General features: G+C 45.4%; 1 protein-coding gene across 1 annotated transcript; it reads left to right on the forward strand.

The window, feature by feature from the left end:
• Nucleotides 1–912: 912 nt before the first annotated feature.
• Nucleotides 913–13,614, forward strand: yaf2 (YY1 associated factor 2). Its single transcript, XM_084038322.1, has 4 exons — nucleotides 913–1,067; nucleotides 1,526–1,651; nucleotides 10,975–11,130; nucleotides 11,513–13,614. The coding sequence occupies exons 1-4, from the start codon at nucleotides 1,042–1,044 to the stop codon at nucleotides 11,763–11,765; spliced, it is 561 nt and encodes a 186-aa protein (XP_083894448.1). The 5' UTR covers nucleotides 913–1,041; the 3' UTR covers nucleotides 11,766–13,614.
• Nucleotides 13,615–15,247: the final 1,633 nt, after the last annotated feature.

Raw genomic sequence — 15,247 nt, forward strand, 5'->3', positions numbered from 1 at the left:
TGAATCCTAAACATTGCATCACTAAAATGCATCAGTTGAGGTTTCCATAAGATACATTCTCATAATCTGGTCACAAAGGATAGCCAGTTATACAACAATGGATGAGAACATCTGCGACCTTAAGGCTCCTGGCTTTTGATGCTCGCTTACGTCAGCAGGCAGATAAAGCGAGGGATTCCCCGATGTGTATTTCGCACGCTTGTGCTCTAAACTGCTGCGGCATTTCTGTAATCGTCAAGTCAAATGCGACGATTGCAGGGGCTATGAGGCGATTCCCAGAACGCTGAACTGATATGATCGGTTCACACTTCGCTGTAGATGCAACACTGGGATATTGCTGCATTTAAATGCTGTCGGAAACTAAATACACACGCAGGGCTCATGAAAAGGAGAATGGATAAACAGGTAACTGCTGCAAAGAAATATATTTATCTCAGATGCGACGAGCAGTAGTAAAAGTATGCATTATGTAATCATGAATGTAACACGTTACTGTAGACTGTGTTTTGTGTACAGGACGTTAATGTTCGGTTTTACATTTCAATTTTTCAATTTTTTGCAGTTTTTGAACAATTTTGTGCATGAGCTACAATGTGTATTTGTATCCGAGGTGAATAGAGCATGCGCAGTAACATTTAAATCAAACGCAGAATGAGAAAATATTGCATTCAGTATTATTTTTTCCAGAAGGTGTGCAAACATGCGTACATACGTTGGTCGTCTTAAGAACAGCGTTTTGAACTGGCTTGTCATAATAACCAGTTCATACAACGTAATTAATATTTAACAACCCTGGTGCACAGAATTACGAGCTTTCCTGCTGGTACGCGAAGGCGGCATAGATTCATCAAGAGGAATGTCAGCCTCGGGAAGTAATCCAGCGTCTGATTGGCCGAGGCGAGTCACGTGACCCTTCCCCAAGCGGAGTTTCCACGACAGCTGGAAGCCGAGCGGCACAGGCGCATCGCTTCTTTGCTAAAATTATCGGAAATAACACGACTTCTGCTCGTCTCAGTACCTCCAGATAAACCCTGGTCTGGCATGGGCGACAAGAGGAGTCCGACAAGGTAACGACCGAGTCGGCGCGTCCTCGATATTCAAGCTAGGAGAGGGGAGCGGACATCGACGAGCGCACGGGAGAGAAAAAAAAAATGGGTTTTCTCCACGGTCTCTCTCTCTCTCCCTCTCGCACCGCATGTGTCTGTGTTCGCGTGCGGGTGAGTGTGTGTGCGTGTGTGTGTGTGTTTGCGCGCGCGCGCGCGGGTGTTAAAACCTCATCGCCAATTACAGTGTCGGATCACAGCGCGCTTGCAGATGATTTTCCTAAATCCTATAGGCTTACCCAGATGTTTGCCATCGATAGCCTTCGTGGATGCGAGCTGAACTCACTCTTCTCTCCCCCTCTCGCCCCCTTTTTTCCCCCTTTTCTCTCCCACCATCTCTTTTCGCCCCCCCTCCTTCATTTTCACCCCCCCCCCCCTCCCAATTTTATTCTCCTTTTGTTTGTACATTTATTGTTTTAAAGGCCGAAGCGTCAACCGAAGCCCTCCTCCGACGAGGGGTTTTGGGACTGCAGCGTGTGCACGTACAAGAACACGGCAGAGGCTTTTAAGTGCATGATGTGTGATGTCAGGAAGGGGACGTCAACAAGGTAAGGCGATGGATACACACTTCTTTGCTCTTTTTTCTTTCTTTTTTGGTTTGCAAAAGGGGGGCTCCTTGGGGACTGCAGACCCCCCACCCCCACTATTAAACGAGGAACAGTTTAATGTCACTGCCACCCCTCCTTCCTCCTAAGCCAATCTGTGCATTTGTACTACGAGCAAAGGGATGATGCTGTTTATTTTTCAGATATTTAAACCCTTCCTACTATTTGCTACCAGTGCAGACAGTAAACATAAACAAACAGGATTGTAGCTTCCTGGCAATAATTGTAATCATGTTGTCCGTTTGTGCGAGAGAGAGAGAGAAAAAGATGTTACTTCATCCCGGCTTTCTTCACACTCAACGTGTTCCTTCTCTTTTCACATTTCCTCCGTGTTCTTGCCCCGGTGTTCACATTGACCTCCGTAAAATGAGGGATCGCTCTTAAAGCACACACACACATCCATCTTGTTGCCCCGGAGATATTTGTAACAGATGGGGGGGGGGGGAGATAGATGCTCTCAATGCACATATACACAAACACAAGCAAATGCACTGCATGTGGGTAAACACACACACCGGTTGGAAATTCTCCTGACATCAGTGATTTGAGGCAGGAAATGACTGTTATTCCTGAGTGGCAGTCATTATCAGGATGAAAACACAACAAAAAAAAGAGGGCTAAAGGGGAAGGGAAGTGTGGCCCTCGGCCCCGGCTATGGGAAACAGCGTGTTGTTACACGATCTCCCTCTTTAATGTCTCCTCTCCTGCGTTAGCACGACTTTCCTCAAACGCTTTAACTGCGACGGCGGCAACAACACCACATCAGTGCAGTCGTCAGCTTTGATGCCTTTTTTTTTTCTCCTCCTCTCCCCAGAATTGGGGGTATTTCTTGTGTCGGTGCACTCATCTGCCTGTGTGTGTGTGTGTGTGTGTGTGGGTGTGTGTGTGTGTATGTGTGTGGGAGGGCTAGTTGTGAAAAGAGGTTGTCAGAGCAGCTGCCAGACAGACAGCCATAGCTCATTACTATGCAACAGCTTAATCAGCCCGCTGTCATCAAGACACACACACACACACACACACACACACACGCTTACAGATGCACTCACCATGCAAATTTCACACATGACCGCGTGCATATTTCGCACACAAAACGCGCAGATTCTTAATACGCACGCCCGTGAATTGCGCACTCAAGTGCACAATCGCCGCTCGCGCAGACAAAGCGAATGAGCCGCAGACATACTGTTGTCATAGGGCTCAGCTTATTGCAGTTGAGCGTTGATTGTCGAGAGGACACTCCAGGGACTGTGTGTGTGTGTTGTGTGTGCTTCCGTAAATACAAGCGGCCTGCAGCTTTGCCAAGAACCTGTCGTGAATCCTCGCGTCACCAAAAGCTTTGACACTCTTTGTCTTCCCCATCTGGACATTTCTGGGGGAAGTTGGCAAGGACGCGAGGACCGAGAGTTCCTTCGCTACACCCCTGACAAATGTAGAAAAACGTCCGCGAGAAGGTCTTGTTTAACGTTAACAACCTATTTCCCAGCTGCAGTGCTGCAGACATTTTTTTTTTTTTTGTGGAAGTAGGGTCTGTCATGCTCATTTTTTTTGTTCACAGAAGGCCAAACCACCACTACGCGGGGGGCTAATACTGCAGCAAAAATGATAAAAAATGGCCACACAGGTGGTCTCGGCCGTTAACGAGCGAACACAACCGACACGTGGAGTTCTCTGGAAGCGAAGCCAGAGGTGGGAAAGGACATACGACATGCAGAATATCAATGTAGGACATGGCCGATCCCCCTCGCCGGTTACTAAACAAGCATGACTGAGCTGTTGCTTGCGAGGTAATGAATTAATGCTCGACACACGCGTGGAGCGTCCAGCGGTTAGAGAGGGAGGCCGTCCCACCAGCCTGAAGGTCACAGGTTTGACAGCCACTGCGAGAGCGGCTTAAATCAACTTGTCACAGGTTGAAAACACAACATAACTGTGTTAAAATATCACTTCCCCCCCCTGATAGGATCAGCAGGTACTAGAGGTGATGGATGCTATAAAAAAAAAAGGGAACATTTCAGGACGGAAAATATTTTAGGAGCAGGAGAGTTTGCAGATAGGTGTCAAGAGATGAATGTTTTATGAAGGTGAGGTTGAGCAGATCTCGCTCGCCTAGATGCCTCTTGATGCGGAGAGATGATCTACTGCGGGGGACCCGAAGCTGGCGGCTGATTGAAAGCGAGTTTGACTGAGAACGGGGACGCGTCAGCAGGATTGGACTCGCTTATCGGGGAAGAAGGTGAAGTGAAAAGGAGAGGGAGACAAAAGAGGGAACTGGCTGGCGTTCACGCTAATTCCGTCAGCGGCTTCGGAAAAACTTGCGCAGCTACAGGGAGTCAAAATTTGAGCAAACAACAAGCGGGACTTTGCGTTTGCACAGCGTAACGGAAAGGAGTGTTGACATTTTCTCTCTGCACCTACATATTTTTGAAGGAAAAAAAAAAATGAAGAACAAAAATGCACACGAGCTGCAAAAACCCGGTGCAGTTGTTTGTGCAGATGAATATGCAATAATATGTTGTTTTTCCACGGCAAGCTGCTCGCTTACAGTATTTAATTAAAGCCGTCTTAGAGGAGCTTTGGGATCACACCACATCACGCAGCCTCATTACCGCAAAAACTTTGCAGAGGGGAAAAAAAGCGGAGAGACATTTCATCTTTTCCTGCGACTCTTTGGGCTTTCGGTGCCAGCCTTTTGGAAAGAAGCTGCATGGATGGAAGTGAATGAGTGTGAGGTCACAGGTGGGCTCCCTACATTAGCTGAAATACTCTACCTTTTGTGCATGACACTGAAGGCCTCTCTGCGCACCCATCGCAACTTGTCCTGGATTAGGGTGTCATCTTAATGTCTGCAGGTTTCAGAGTTAATGCCCCTCCGTCTGGTGTTTGGAGTAGAATACGCTGAAACTGTCACGTGAAGTGGCGCTGACAGACACTCGTATTTGGCTGAGGACCGTGTTTAGGTTTGGGGTTTAACAGCTGAGCGTAATAGAGCGGCGTGTGTGTGTGTGTGACCTTCTCTGGTGTCTAGCCTGCACCACCTGCATCTGTTGTTCGCCCAAGCTCTTGACAGGGCAGACCCGCCAGGGAAAATGTGCACACTCTGCATTCAGGAGCTTGTTTAGCGGCATTATACTCCTGCAGGTCTGGACAGTGGGTTTGATCATACCCCGATTAGTTCTCTCTCCCTGCCTCTTGGCTCTCATCTCCACTTTCTCCCTGCCATTCCCGTTTTCTCCTCCTCCTCCTCCTCTTTCCAGGAGTTGAACTTAACCTAGGGCGTCTCTCGGTGACAGATTGACTGATGGGCTCTTTTCGGCAGCTCCACCTAAACAAGCGCGAGCCATTCTGGCCCGGCTTGCAACCTGTCAGCATCTGGCTGTTTAGATGTTGTTTTATCATCCGCCCGCGTCAGCTCGCCCTCGCAGTTCGTGTGCAGACACAGAAATGGTGGCTGTAATTGTGCAATCGGCTCAGTTGTTGTTGATCTACCCTTTAAAATATGCGGCTTAGCCTTCAGTATGTGTCTGGTGTCTCATGCAGGATTCCAGCATTTGTATTACATTTGTTTGTCATAGAAATGAAAAACAAACAAACAAAGAACTGTGGCAAGACATACAGTATATGAGGTGTTAAACCAATAATAGTTATTTCTGTTATTGTTATTATTTCTTGCCTAACCATTTAGTCAGAAAGGATATTCAAGGATATAAAATTACAACTCTCCCTTTCTAGAACTCTAGCTGGTGAATTTTGGGCGTTAAACCAAAAAGAAGAATATATGTAAATGTTATCACAAAAATTTCAACAAAGGAGATCAGTGGGGGGAAAGTAGATCAGCTCAGATCATGAATTAGATTGTTGCCTTTTCGAATCTTTGCCTTTTGTCTGATTATGTGAGAAAGACACTGAGCTGTGAGTTGCATAGACTAAGTGTATCTTCAAAGTGGATTGTGGATTCTAAATTGTCTGAATTGTTAAAATCTTAAATGTGTGCAAGTGTGAATTAGCTGTACTTCCATATAGTGTTACGCTCACTGCCTATATATATATATATATATATATATATATATATATATATATATATATATATATATATACTGTATATATACTTACAAGAATGCAGTTTAATTTTAATAATAAAATCAATTACTCATTTATTTGACAGCCTTATACAGGGGAAAGAATCAAAATCAAATTAAAATCAGAAACCGTTTAGCCTTCGTGAGTAAGCCAATTTACGTAAACCAAAATGCCCCCTATTTGGCTGCAGTCCTAATGCCAGTGTTCATTTCCCTGATCTGATTACACAAAAATGTGCGACTCGTAAAGAGCGGCACGTTTAACTCTCACCTTGAGGTCACGCGCTTTTCATTCGCCGTACGCACTACCAAGCAAAAATGCTGACTTGGTTTCATATTGTTCTGCAGCACCTTTGCTCTTTGTTGACTCGCGTTCGCATCCCCAGAAAAGCAGAGCGGTCGTCTCAGTTGTTGCATTCTCCAGTTTTTTTTGGAATAGTTCTTGGGGCGGATAAACCGGTTTTACGAGCCGGATCGGCAAGTATTTTCATGAATAACTGACGTTATTACTGCAACGTGTACTTAGAAGGATTGATGCAACGGACTGTAGGTCATCCATCAGCGTTGGATCGTCATGTAGATGACATCCTCTTATAGGGCGCCCGGGTTTCAGCACACAAACGGCGAGTGCACACCGGGGACAATGAAGCTGGCTGTTATCACGTCACCGCGGCTCAAGATTATGGCGACGTGATAAGCCTGTAATTACTGCAGTGACACTGATGCATGACATACTGCTGTGTGTGTGTGTGTGTGCGTGTGTGTGTGCAGGCGTGCCTATGTGAGAGAGGGGAATGCGGTGTAGTGTGGCTAGCGGGCTGTAGAAGGTGTCATAAACCACAGGACACGGAGCGCCATCTGTGAAACACACACACACACACACGCACACACGGTGGTAGCATGTACAGGCAGGAAGAGACATTAATCATCGGGGTTGGAGGAGCTCGCGGGAGCAGCCTACGACCCGCTGATAGAAAACCTGACACACACCTACACCTAGATTGGGAGTGTTCAACGGGGCATAAAATAAGCTATTTCACAATGATCTTACAATCATCACAGAGCAGCGAGATGAGATTTGTTTATAGCGGCGCACTCCGCCGCTTATTTGCAGTCCGCCGGTTGGTCCTGTGGGGCCGGATGCTCATCACACAATGTCCCCGTTTTGAAGTGTGAATGCCTGGAATAATGGCCTCGTTGGGATACCTTTTTGGAGCTCTGAACGTATATAAATAATAAATAAAAGACGTCCAAAACTACAAAGGCGTTCCCTTTCAAAGCCAGACTCACTTCACATAAATTTGACTCTTTCTGTCCTTGCACACACGAGCTGAGAGGTTTGATTTGTTTTCAGCTTTATTAGAGTCTGTCCACCAAAAACATAATACAATTCTAGTGGTTCGATAACTTGTATGCGTGCTTTGGTAGAAAGCAAAAAAAGAGTTATTATGAATCCTTGATTTTCAAGGTATTACATGGACTCTCCAGCATTGTGGGAACACTGGATCATAAATGTGAATACACTAGCACACTCATACTCTCCGTTTTTCTGGTCCGTTCACAAAAAGGTTATTCTGACCCGTCTATAAACAGATCCTGGCTCCTACACACACCGCAGCACCATCTGTCTTAACTGCTCCGTCTCTGCGAGCTGTGGTATTGATGACCCGTTTGCCCGCTGTGGCAGAAACTTGACGGTCAAACCATCCTGAGTCATAATTTGACCACCCACTGAATTTGTTATGTGACCGAATCGGGACCAGAAGGAGACAGTCTTCCGGGGCGGACGTTTGGTTCTTTTTTCGCTGCTTTGTTGGTGGAGGAGTGTGAGGTCAGCGGGTGCAATCGGAAGGAGGGAGAGAGATAGTGATAGACGGTGTGTGTGTGTGACATATTTGCAAAGGGGTCAGCCAGAGTTTCCCCTGTCAGTGAAATGTGTGCGAGACCAGTGGCAACATAAGTACTTTCCCAACTCCAGTCTTCAGCACAGCTAAAAGCACAATTATGCTTATTTTGTTTGCTCGATCTGAAGCAAAATAGAAGACGGTGGAGTGTTTTGCACTTATGCTTTGGAAATGTAATAAGAATAATCTTATAATATAATGAAATTTGATTGTAAGTGAACGAAATGGGTTAAAAAGGAAGGACTGGCGGCAACAGGCGCCGATTTATTATGGATTAACAAGCACACGTAGGTCGACCGTATGTTTTTACTGGCTACATTAAAAGAGAATCAGAAGAAAGACGTTATGATGATTTCCTTTGCAGGGAAATGCAACGCTGTGTGTTTAAGCCCTCCTTGTAAAAACGTCCTAATTTCCCAGCGTGGGACTCCATTAGCCGCCGCGGAATAGATGGCGCGAGTGGAGCAAAAATTATTGATCGGAACAACGGTTCCAACACGCGGTATTAATGTCAGAAAGAATAGGCCATTACATTAGGCACAGAAAGTCCTGTTGTAATCAATAGATGCACACAAACACACACACATACACACTCTCGGCTTCCAGATGGAGGCCAGCAGCGGAGAGGCCTAAGTGCTAAGATAATAACCGTTTGATTGGGTTAACAGAGGCAGCTCTGTTTAGGCCTGCTGCTTTGCCTCACAGTGATATTAGCTCATCTCCTCTTTCACCTCCAGGTTATTGAGCCGCCTCCGTTCGTGAAAATCTACTTCATTGTTATACATGAAGAAGATAGGATTGTGCTAAATATGTTTATAGCCTCCAATCACTGCCGGGCACAGACGGTTTAGTTTTAAATAGAAAAAGAGCACAGTTTGCCTCAGGTGGTATTTTTTTTTTATTCTTGATCGCACATCAAGCCAAACACACAGCGCTCATTTTACTGCATTAATGAGACACAGAGATGGTAGTAATTATCATTACATACAGTAAATCACAGGAGACGTACAAGCGCATAATGACATCTTTAACAGAAGTCGAAAAGGAGGTTATGAATGGAGGCTCGTCTTGTTTTTTTTTATATTTTGGGAGCTGGTGATGTTTGGCCCCCTGAGGGCAGAATTGTCCGCTCTGTTGTGACGGTTGCTTGTTTCTTGCGTGCAAATTCAGAAAACCAGACATTTCTACTGTACCAGTTTAAAATAAAAAGGGGATGTCAAGCATCCGCGGAAACGACTTGAGCCGGAAAACAGAGGAGAGGTCTCTGCTTTTATTCAAAAAGTGTCAGCAGTTCTGCAGCGGCGTGCTGACAAGACAGACATATTAGAGGATCTCGGCATCTCCTCCCTATCAGACGGTTATGTAGGCCAAGAGACCCATTTGCATTTCGCTCAAGCCTCGCTAGCATCGTGCATGTTTCTGTGAAGGCAAAGCGATAGCTCCGGTAAAAGAAAAAAGAAAAAGAAAAACTGACTCTTTGAAGCTGCCCAATTTAGGTCATCCCAGAGCTGTTAAACAACAGCTTTGCCCTTAGAACAAGACAGAGCAGCAGCCCTGCCTTTTATATATTTACCTCTTGGAAAATGGGCTAGAAGCCTCTAAATTAAACTAAATAGGCCACAAATGCTCCTTTTGGCAGCAATGTGGCGCATTGCACAACACCACTTGGCCAGGTGCTCGGACTCATTTCGTGGATGGATTTTGTCAAGTCCGGTGCGTTTGTTCACCCTGTGCTCGCACCGACTTTCACCCTCGTACTGTAATTACATCAGGCATGAGCAAAAAGGAGATTTTTCTTCCACGGGAGCACCTGGAGGCCGGGGTTTTTGTAATTTCAGTACGTTGCGAAAGGGGTTCACCCGCAGGTGAGGTCACACGGTCACGGTATGAGAGCATCGATGCGACGCTTCACTTGCGTTACAAGCAGGAACGGGCCGGCGAGTTTGTTTTCGGTGTTAATTTTTAGCTCGGATTACAAGTGCGTCTGCTCAACAGGGCTCACATTGTGCTCTTCTGCTGTTCTCATCATGCCCTCATGCTTAATCGGCTCACTGATGTGTGTGTGTGTGTGTGTGCAATCACATGCTCGAGCCTCAATAAAAGCACCCATTTTTTGATTTGGGCGCACGCTGCGATGTGCACGGGCGCATCATACATGCAACTGCATGTCGAAAAAATCCGGCACTAGATGTGTAGGCTCACTCAACAGATGGCCTTTTCAACACACTCGCCTCTCGGCTAGGGCTCTTGCCAGCCCCAAAACACACACACACACACACACACACACACTCCTGCACAGAAATACGATCGCAGCCTTCACGCATGCAAACTGTTGCCAGACCAATTGCATAATGTATCATTTTTTGAGACAGCAGGCACTCGTGGAGGATGGAAATGTGACTGCGAGGAGGAACATTTCGTTAACAGTGTTTCCACTTTCTGTCCGATATTGGATTTGCCCTCTTAACATTCTGCGGCGCTCGCGTACGAAAAAAAAAAAAAAAAAAAGGTGCGTCATCCCCGCCCCCCCCACCGCCATCAATAACAAACCGCGGAGCGTGACTTCACAGTGTGATCTATGAATCTGAAATCTTAAAATCCATCACAGGAAATATAATTACGCAACAGACGGTGATCGCTGATGGAGAGCCGGTGAGGGATCGTGCCCCAGCAGCATCCGCCGGTTGTAAAAAAAAGAAAAAAAAGAACGGCAGGTGACATGTTTTACGGCTGTTGCACCCTCGCCCGGAGTTACAAGAGACAAAGACTGCAGTGCAGGAGAGAATGGGACATTCCACATTTGGGAATAACGGGGGGAAAAATAACTTGGGTGTAATAATAAATGTGCTGGGGTTAAGATCAGCTGATGTCACGTCTCTCCTTTTACAGCCTCACATTTAAGAAGTAGAAAACTCGCCTCATGCATTCTGAATTTGGTGTATTTTTTGCACACTTATGATTCGCGACACATCTTTGTGTTGAACACAACAGATCTCGGCATGTCAATGTTTATCCCCCTTGCGCCCTAAAACAAGCCTGTGCAGGTACGCCTGCATATCTCTCACAGATGGCTGAGGGCTTTTCTTTTTTTCGGAGTGCATTCGGCGTGCGGTGCCACTTGCTGCCAGCGTTAAGAACACTTGAGTGGCACCACCCTAACCAGCCCTGGCAGTGATTATTGGCTCTTGATTATGGTGGTACGCGAGCATAAAGCCATGTGCTCGCTGTGATTTTCCCTCTCATTAATCTGCCACACTCTCTGTCTCCCTTCCCCCCCCCTTTTCAGGAAGCCTCGTCCCGTCTCCCAGCTCGTCTCGCAGCAGCAGGTAACGCAGCAGTTTGTGTTGCCCTCGCAGCCCAAAAAGGAAAAGAAGGAGAGAGTAGAGAGGGAGAAGGGTGACAGGGAGCCGGCGCTCAAGAAGAACAGTCACAAGAAGATGAGGTAAACAAGCTGACACGGGGGTTTGATGGGGGGGGTAATATCTGATTCAACGGGAATCAGATATTACAGGGATGCATGAATAAACACTTTATTCTATAGATGGTGTTTGCGCTTGCCGCCTGAAGTGAGGTTGATGTGTTGTCATAGCTCATCAAGTATTTCAAACGAGAGACGTGAGGAGGGTGGGAAACACCAGAAATACATTTCAAAGCAGCGTCTGGCTTTTTTTGTTTTTTTGCACTGACTTTGTAGCAAAAAAAAGATCAAGGTGCTTTCACTCCTGGGTAAAAATGGGAGAGATGGTGTTTCACAAGGGGCTGATTAAAAATATCCTGCTTTTTCCAACCCCATCCCTAAAACCTTTTCCCGCTCCCCTCACCAGGCCGAGGTTAAAAAACATCGACCGGAGCAGCGCCCAGCACCTGGAGGTGACGGTTGGGGACCTGACAGTCATCATAACGGACTTTAAGGAGAAGGCCAAACCCTCGTCCACCTCGGCGACGTCGTCCAGCACCGCGTCCGCCGCCGACCACCACAGCCAGAACGGCTCCAGCTCAGAGAACACAGAAAAGGGGCTCTCCCGCTCCTCCTCACCCAGAGGGGAGGGGAGCTCGGTCAACGGAGAGTCCCACTGAGTCACCAAACCCCCCTGGCCTCCGCCTGCATCTCATCTGCAAGCCAACAGGTCACTGGCAGCGTGGCTGCCTCTACTTACAGAGCTGCACATCACTGACTTAAAAAACGTTTTGCTTTCTTTTTCTTCTGGATATCACAATTTCAATAGGAATTGTGACCAAAACGCGTCAGATTTGGCGAGTTTAAATCAGTTTAAAATACTCTCAGCACTGGAATTCTGCATTTAGAAAGCAATATGAAAGACCTTTTTGCTCCGGCATCGAACATTTTAAGTGATCGACACTTTCACTTGGACATTTGGTGTCATTGAAAAGGATCCCTTGCACTTTCCAAACCTCCGTAGTAGAATATTTACTAAGACTGCAGTTTTATTCTGACGAAGAACTTCCTCTGAACTGACCTGAGATCTGTCTGAATAAAGGTTTGGATGAGCGTTATGGTTCTGCACGGATTCCCTTCAGATGCCTGTCAAGTTTTTTTGTTTTGTTTTTTCGTTAAAGGAAATGTGCAGCCCCTCCGTTGACCTCTTTGTGGAATCGTCCGTCTGAGGGGTCTTCAGCTCCCCCGTTATGAACTCAAACCATCATTCACACACTCTCTGTGTCCCTACACTGAACCTTCAACCTCCCAGCAAACCTTTGTGGACTGCCTCAGCTGTGGAGGGACTCTTCTTTTTCGACGCAGCATAGCGACTGTCCTCCGACGAGCACCGCGTGGTGTTTTTGGGTCATTTGTGGAGCAGGTTGACTAGTTCAGGTAATGCTTGTTAAGGATGCACAAGGGCATCTGGCAAGTTTTGATAAAAAAAAGCCCTCTTTTAAAAATGGTGCGGGAAGATATAGTGTATGACTTAAAGGATAATACCGGTGTTTGTTGTTTTTTTTTCAGTCTACGCTACCCCTCTTTTTGGTTGGGGGTCGACCAATATAGCTTTTACAGGGCTGATACCGATTATTACTAATCTAGGAGACCATTAACTGATATTTTAAATCAATATTTGTCTGCTTACCTTTTTTTTTTTTTTTTAAAGGTGTTCAAATTTACAATAACGCAAACTCTTAACTCTTAAAACCTTATAACATGACCGTAACTCCAAATGTGCAGGGAGCTATAAGCAGCATTATTATGACGTTGAACAAAATATTAACTAAATACAAAGTAAAGTAAAAAATAAAGACAGTGACTGCATCGCAGCCAATGGAGCGCATTTTAAAAATGACATTATTTTACCTGCAAAAAGGCTTAAAAAAATACCAATAACCATCAAAATGCTGAATATAATTACAATAATCGGTCGACCCCCAGTGTGCAGTTTGTGTGCAAGATACAATCTTCTTTTTCATTCAATTTGTACAGTAAACACAAAACTGCATTATGTGATATTTTTTTATATACATAAAAATCATTGATGTCGGGATGAAATCACAGGAGATCGAGGTTTCTGATTTCTGTTGGTACAGATCAAACTAGCACTATAACAATGGGGAAATATGGAGCTAATATTAGTCAGAAGACCAGGCAAATGAATCCAAAGGGATGTTGATATTCATAAATCTCTGCTAGTTTGCTAAAATCCGTCTCTCAGGGCTTAGTTTCTGTGAGTGGATTTGGCGAACTTACCGTACCCTCACGCTGTCAAAAAATAAAACCACCTCATGCAGCTTGGTCTGTCACCTTCTGACTACATGACGCGGACAAAAAGGTGTCACCAATCACCGACGTGGTGACTCGTCAATCACACGACTCCCACAGAGCGAAACGCACCCACGTAGATGAGGGAACAGATCCTCACACATCATGACACTTCTGCTTTTGTTTGGAACAGTAAAGTTTGTCTCAGATGACAAAGTTGATTGTGAAATGAGGGATTGTCAACTGAATATAGATGGTAGTTAAGGAGCTATAAAAAAACAACAACACTGGTATTCTCTCCTTTTGAATCTCTGCTGCACAAACAGGGCTGCACCTGCTCGGCGTCACAGTGGAAAACCGGAGGGTGGTCATGCTGTTCTGCCTCCCCCCCCCCCCCTCCCCCCTCTCTGTGGACCCAGTTTGGACACAGCATGGTGCTTTTACGACAGAAAGGAGCTTTGACTTCTTGGACATGTGTAAGCCGATCGTCTGCGGTGGGACGGACTTCAGAAACTGTTTGAATTCCTCCATTTTGACGTAGCAAAGTGGGGGGAGCTTTAGAGAATACTATACCCCCCCCCCCAGCAGAACAATTATAGATCAACCTAACTCCACACTAACTTATGAAACCTGTAGAATACTACACAGATAAAAATGGATATTTCTAAAATATTGTACTACAATGTTTTGATGTGGTTGTACTATCCATCATAGCAGTGTTATCGTCAAGAATTTTACTTTTACATTTTAGCACAGATCCTGAGAACTGTCATGGCATGATAATATTATGGTCTCGGTATATCGTGGGACAGGCTATGTCTCTTAGTTTGTTAGCATCTTTTAATGTGTCAGAGGTCCCACGCGGTCCACCACACTAGCTGGGACTAGCTGTGTGGACTCGTGGGAACTGTCCGGACAGACATTTTTGTTATTTGGTCGTGGCAAAAAGTGGGAAAGAATCAAAAAATGTGTTGGTTGTCACTTGTTGATATTTTTTTTTTTTTTTTTTTTTTTCTCGCTCAGTTGTTTTTTTGAAATGTGTGATCTTGTTTATTACATGTCTGAATAAGAAAATTCAAACAAAAAGAAATTATTTTTTTTATCTTTTGTGTTGTCGGGAAGAAGTGGAGTGCTTGTTGTTGTGTTTTCAGCTCCACCTGGTGAACAATCGACATGGTGCACGCTGCGGGTTCAAAGTTTACAGATCAGGCCCATGATGCAACACTGCATGCACTTAAATTGCTGTTTATCCATGCAGTAGTGAGCAATGTCAATTACGTAATTAGGCTTACAGTAGTAAGCTTAAAGGAGCATAGTGTGGGATTACACGGTAATTAATCAACAAATGCATCAGTTAATAATCTCATTTTCCCCCACACTAAATGAAAATGCAGGACTGTTGTCTAGTGGGGCCACATCAATAAAGACTACTAGTCACTTAAAGCCTTGAATGGCTCTTTTCAGAGGTGAAATCTATTGCAAGTTGCTGCAGACGCACACAGGCTGAAGGGGGGAGGGAGAGGGAGGATTTAAGTTTGCTTATCGGCTCCCACCCTTCCCCCATTTAGGGTCCCCGACCTCCTGTTTGTGTTGCATTCAAGCCCCATTAAACGAAACTGGTAGATTAGGTAAAGCCGGAAGTTTTGCTTTGACCTTCAAAATAAAAGCCAGACACGCAGTCCCAAAATGGTGATGGATTTTCGCTGGGCATTAGTATGTTTAGAAACCAAATTTTACAGTACATAGCTGCATAAATGGGTCTAAAATGTACCCAATTAACCCCACCATTTGAGCAGAAATGCCCAGTCTGACAGTGCATTCACATGTGTATTTTTTCTTTTAGGAAATC

This window comes from Eutrigla gurnardus, assembly GCF_963514095.1.
Source record: "Eutrigla gurnardus genome assembly, chromosome: 21".
NCBI lineage: Eukaryota > Metazoa > Chordata > Actinopteri > Perciformes > Triglidae > Eutrigla > Eutrigla gurnardus.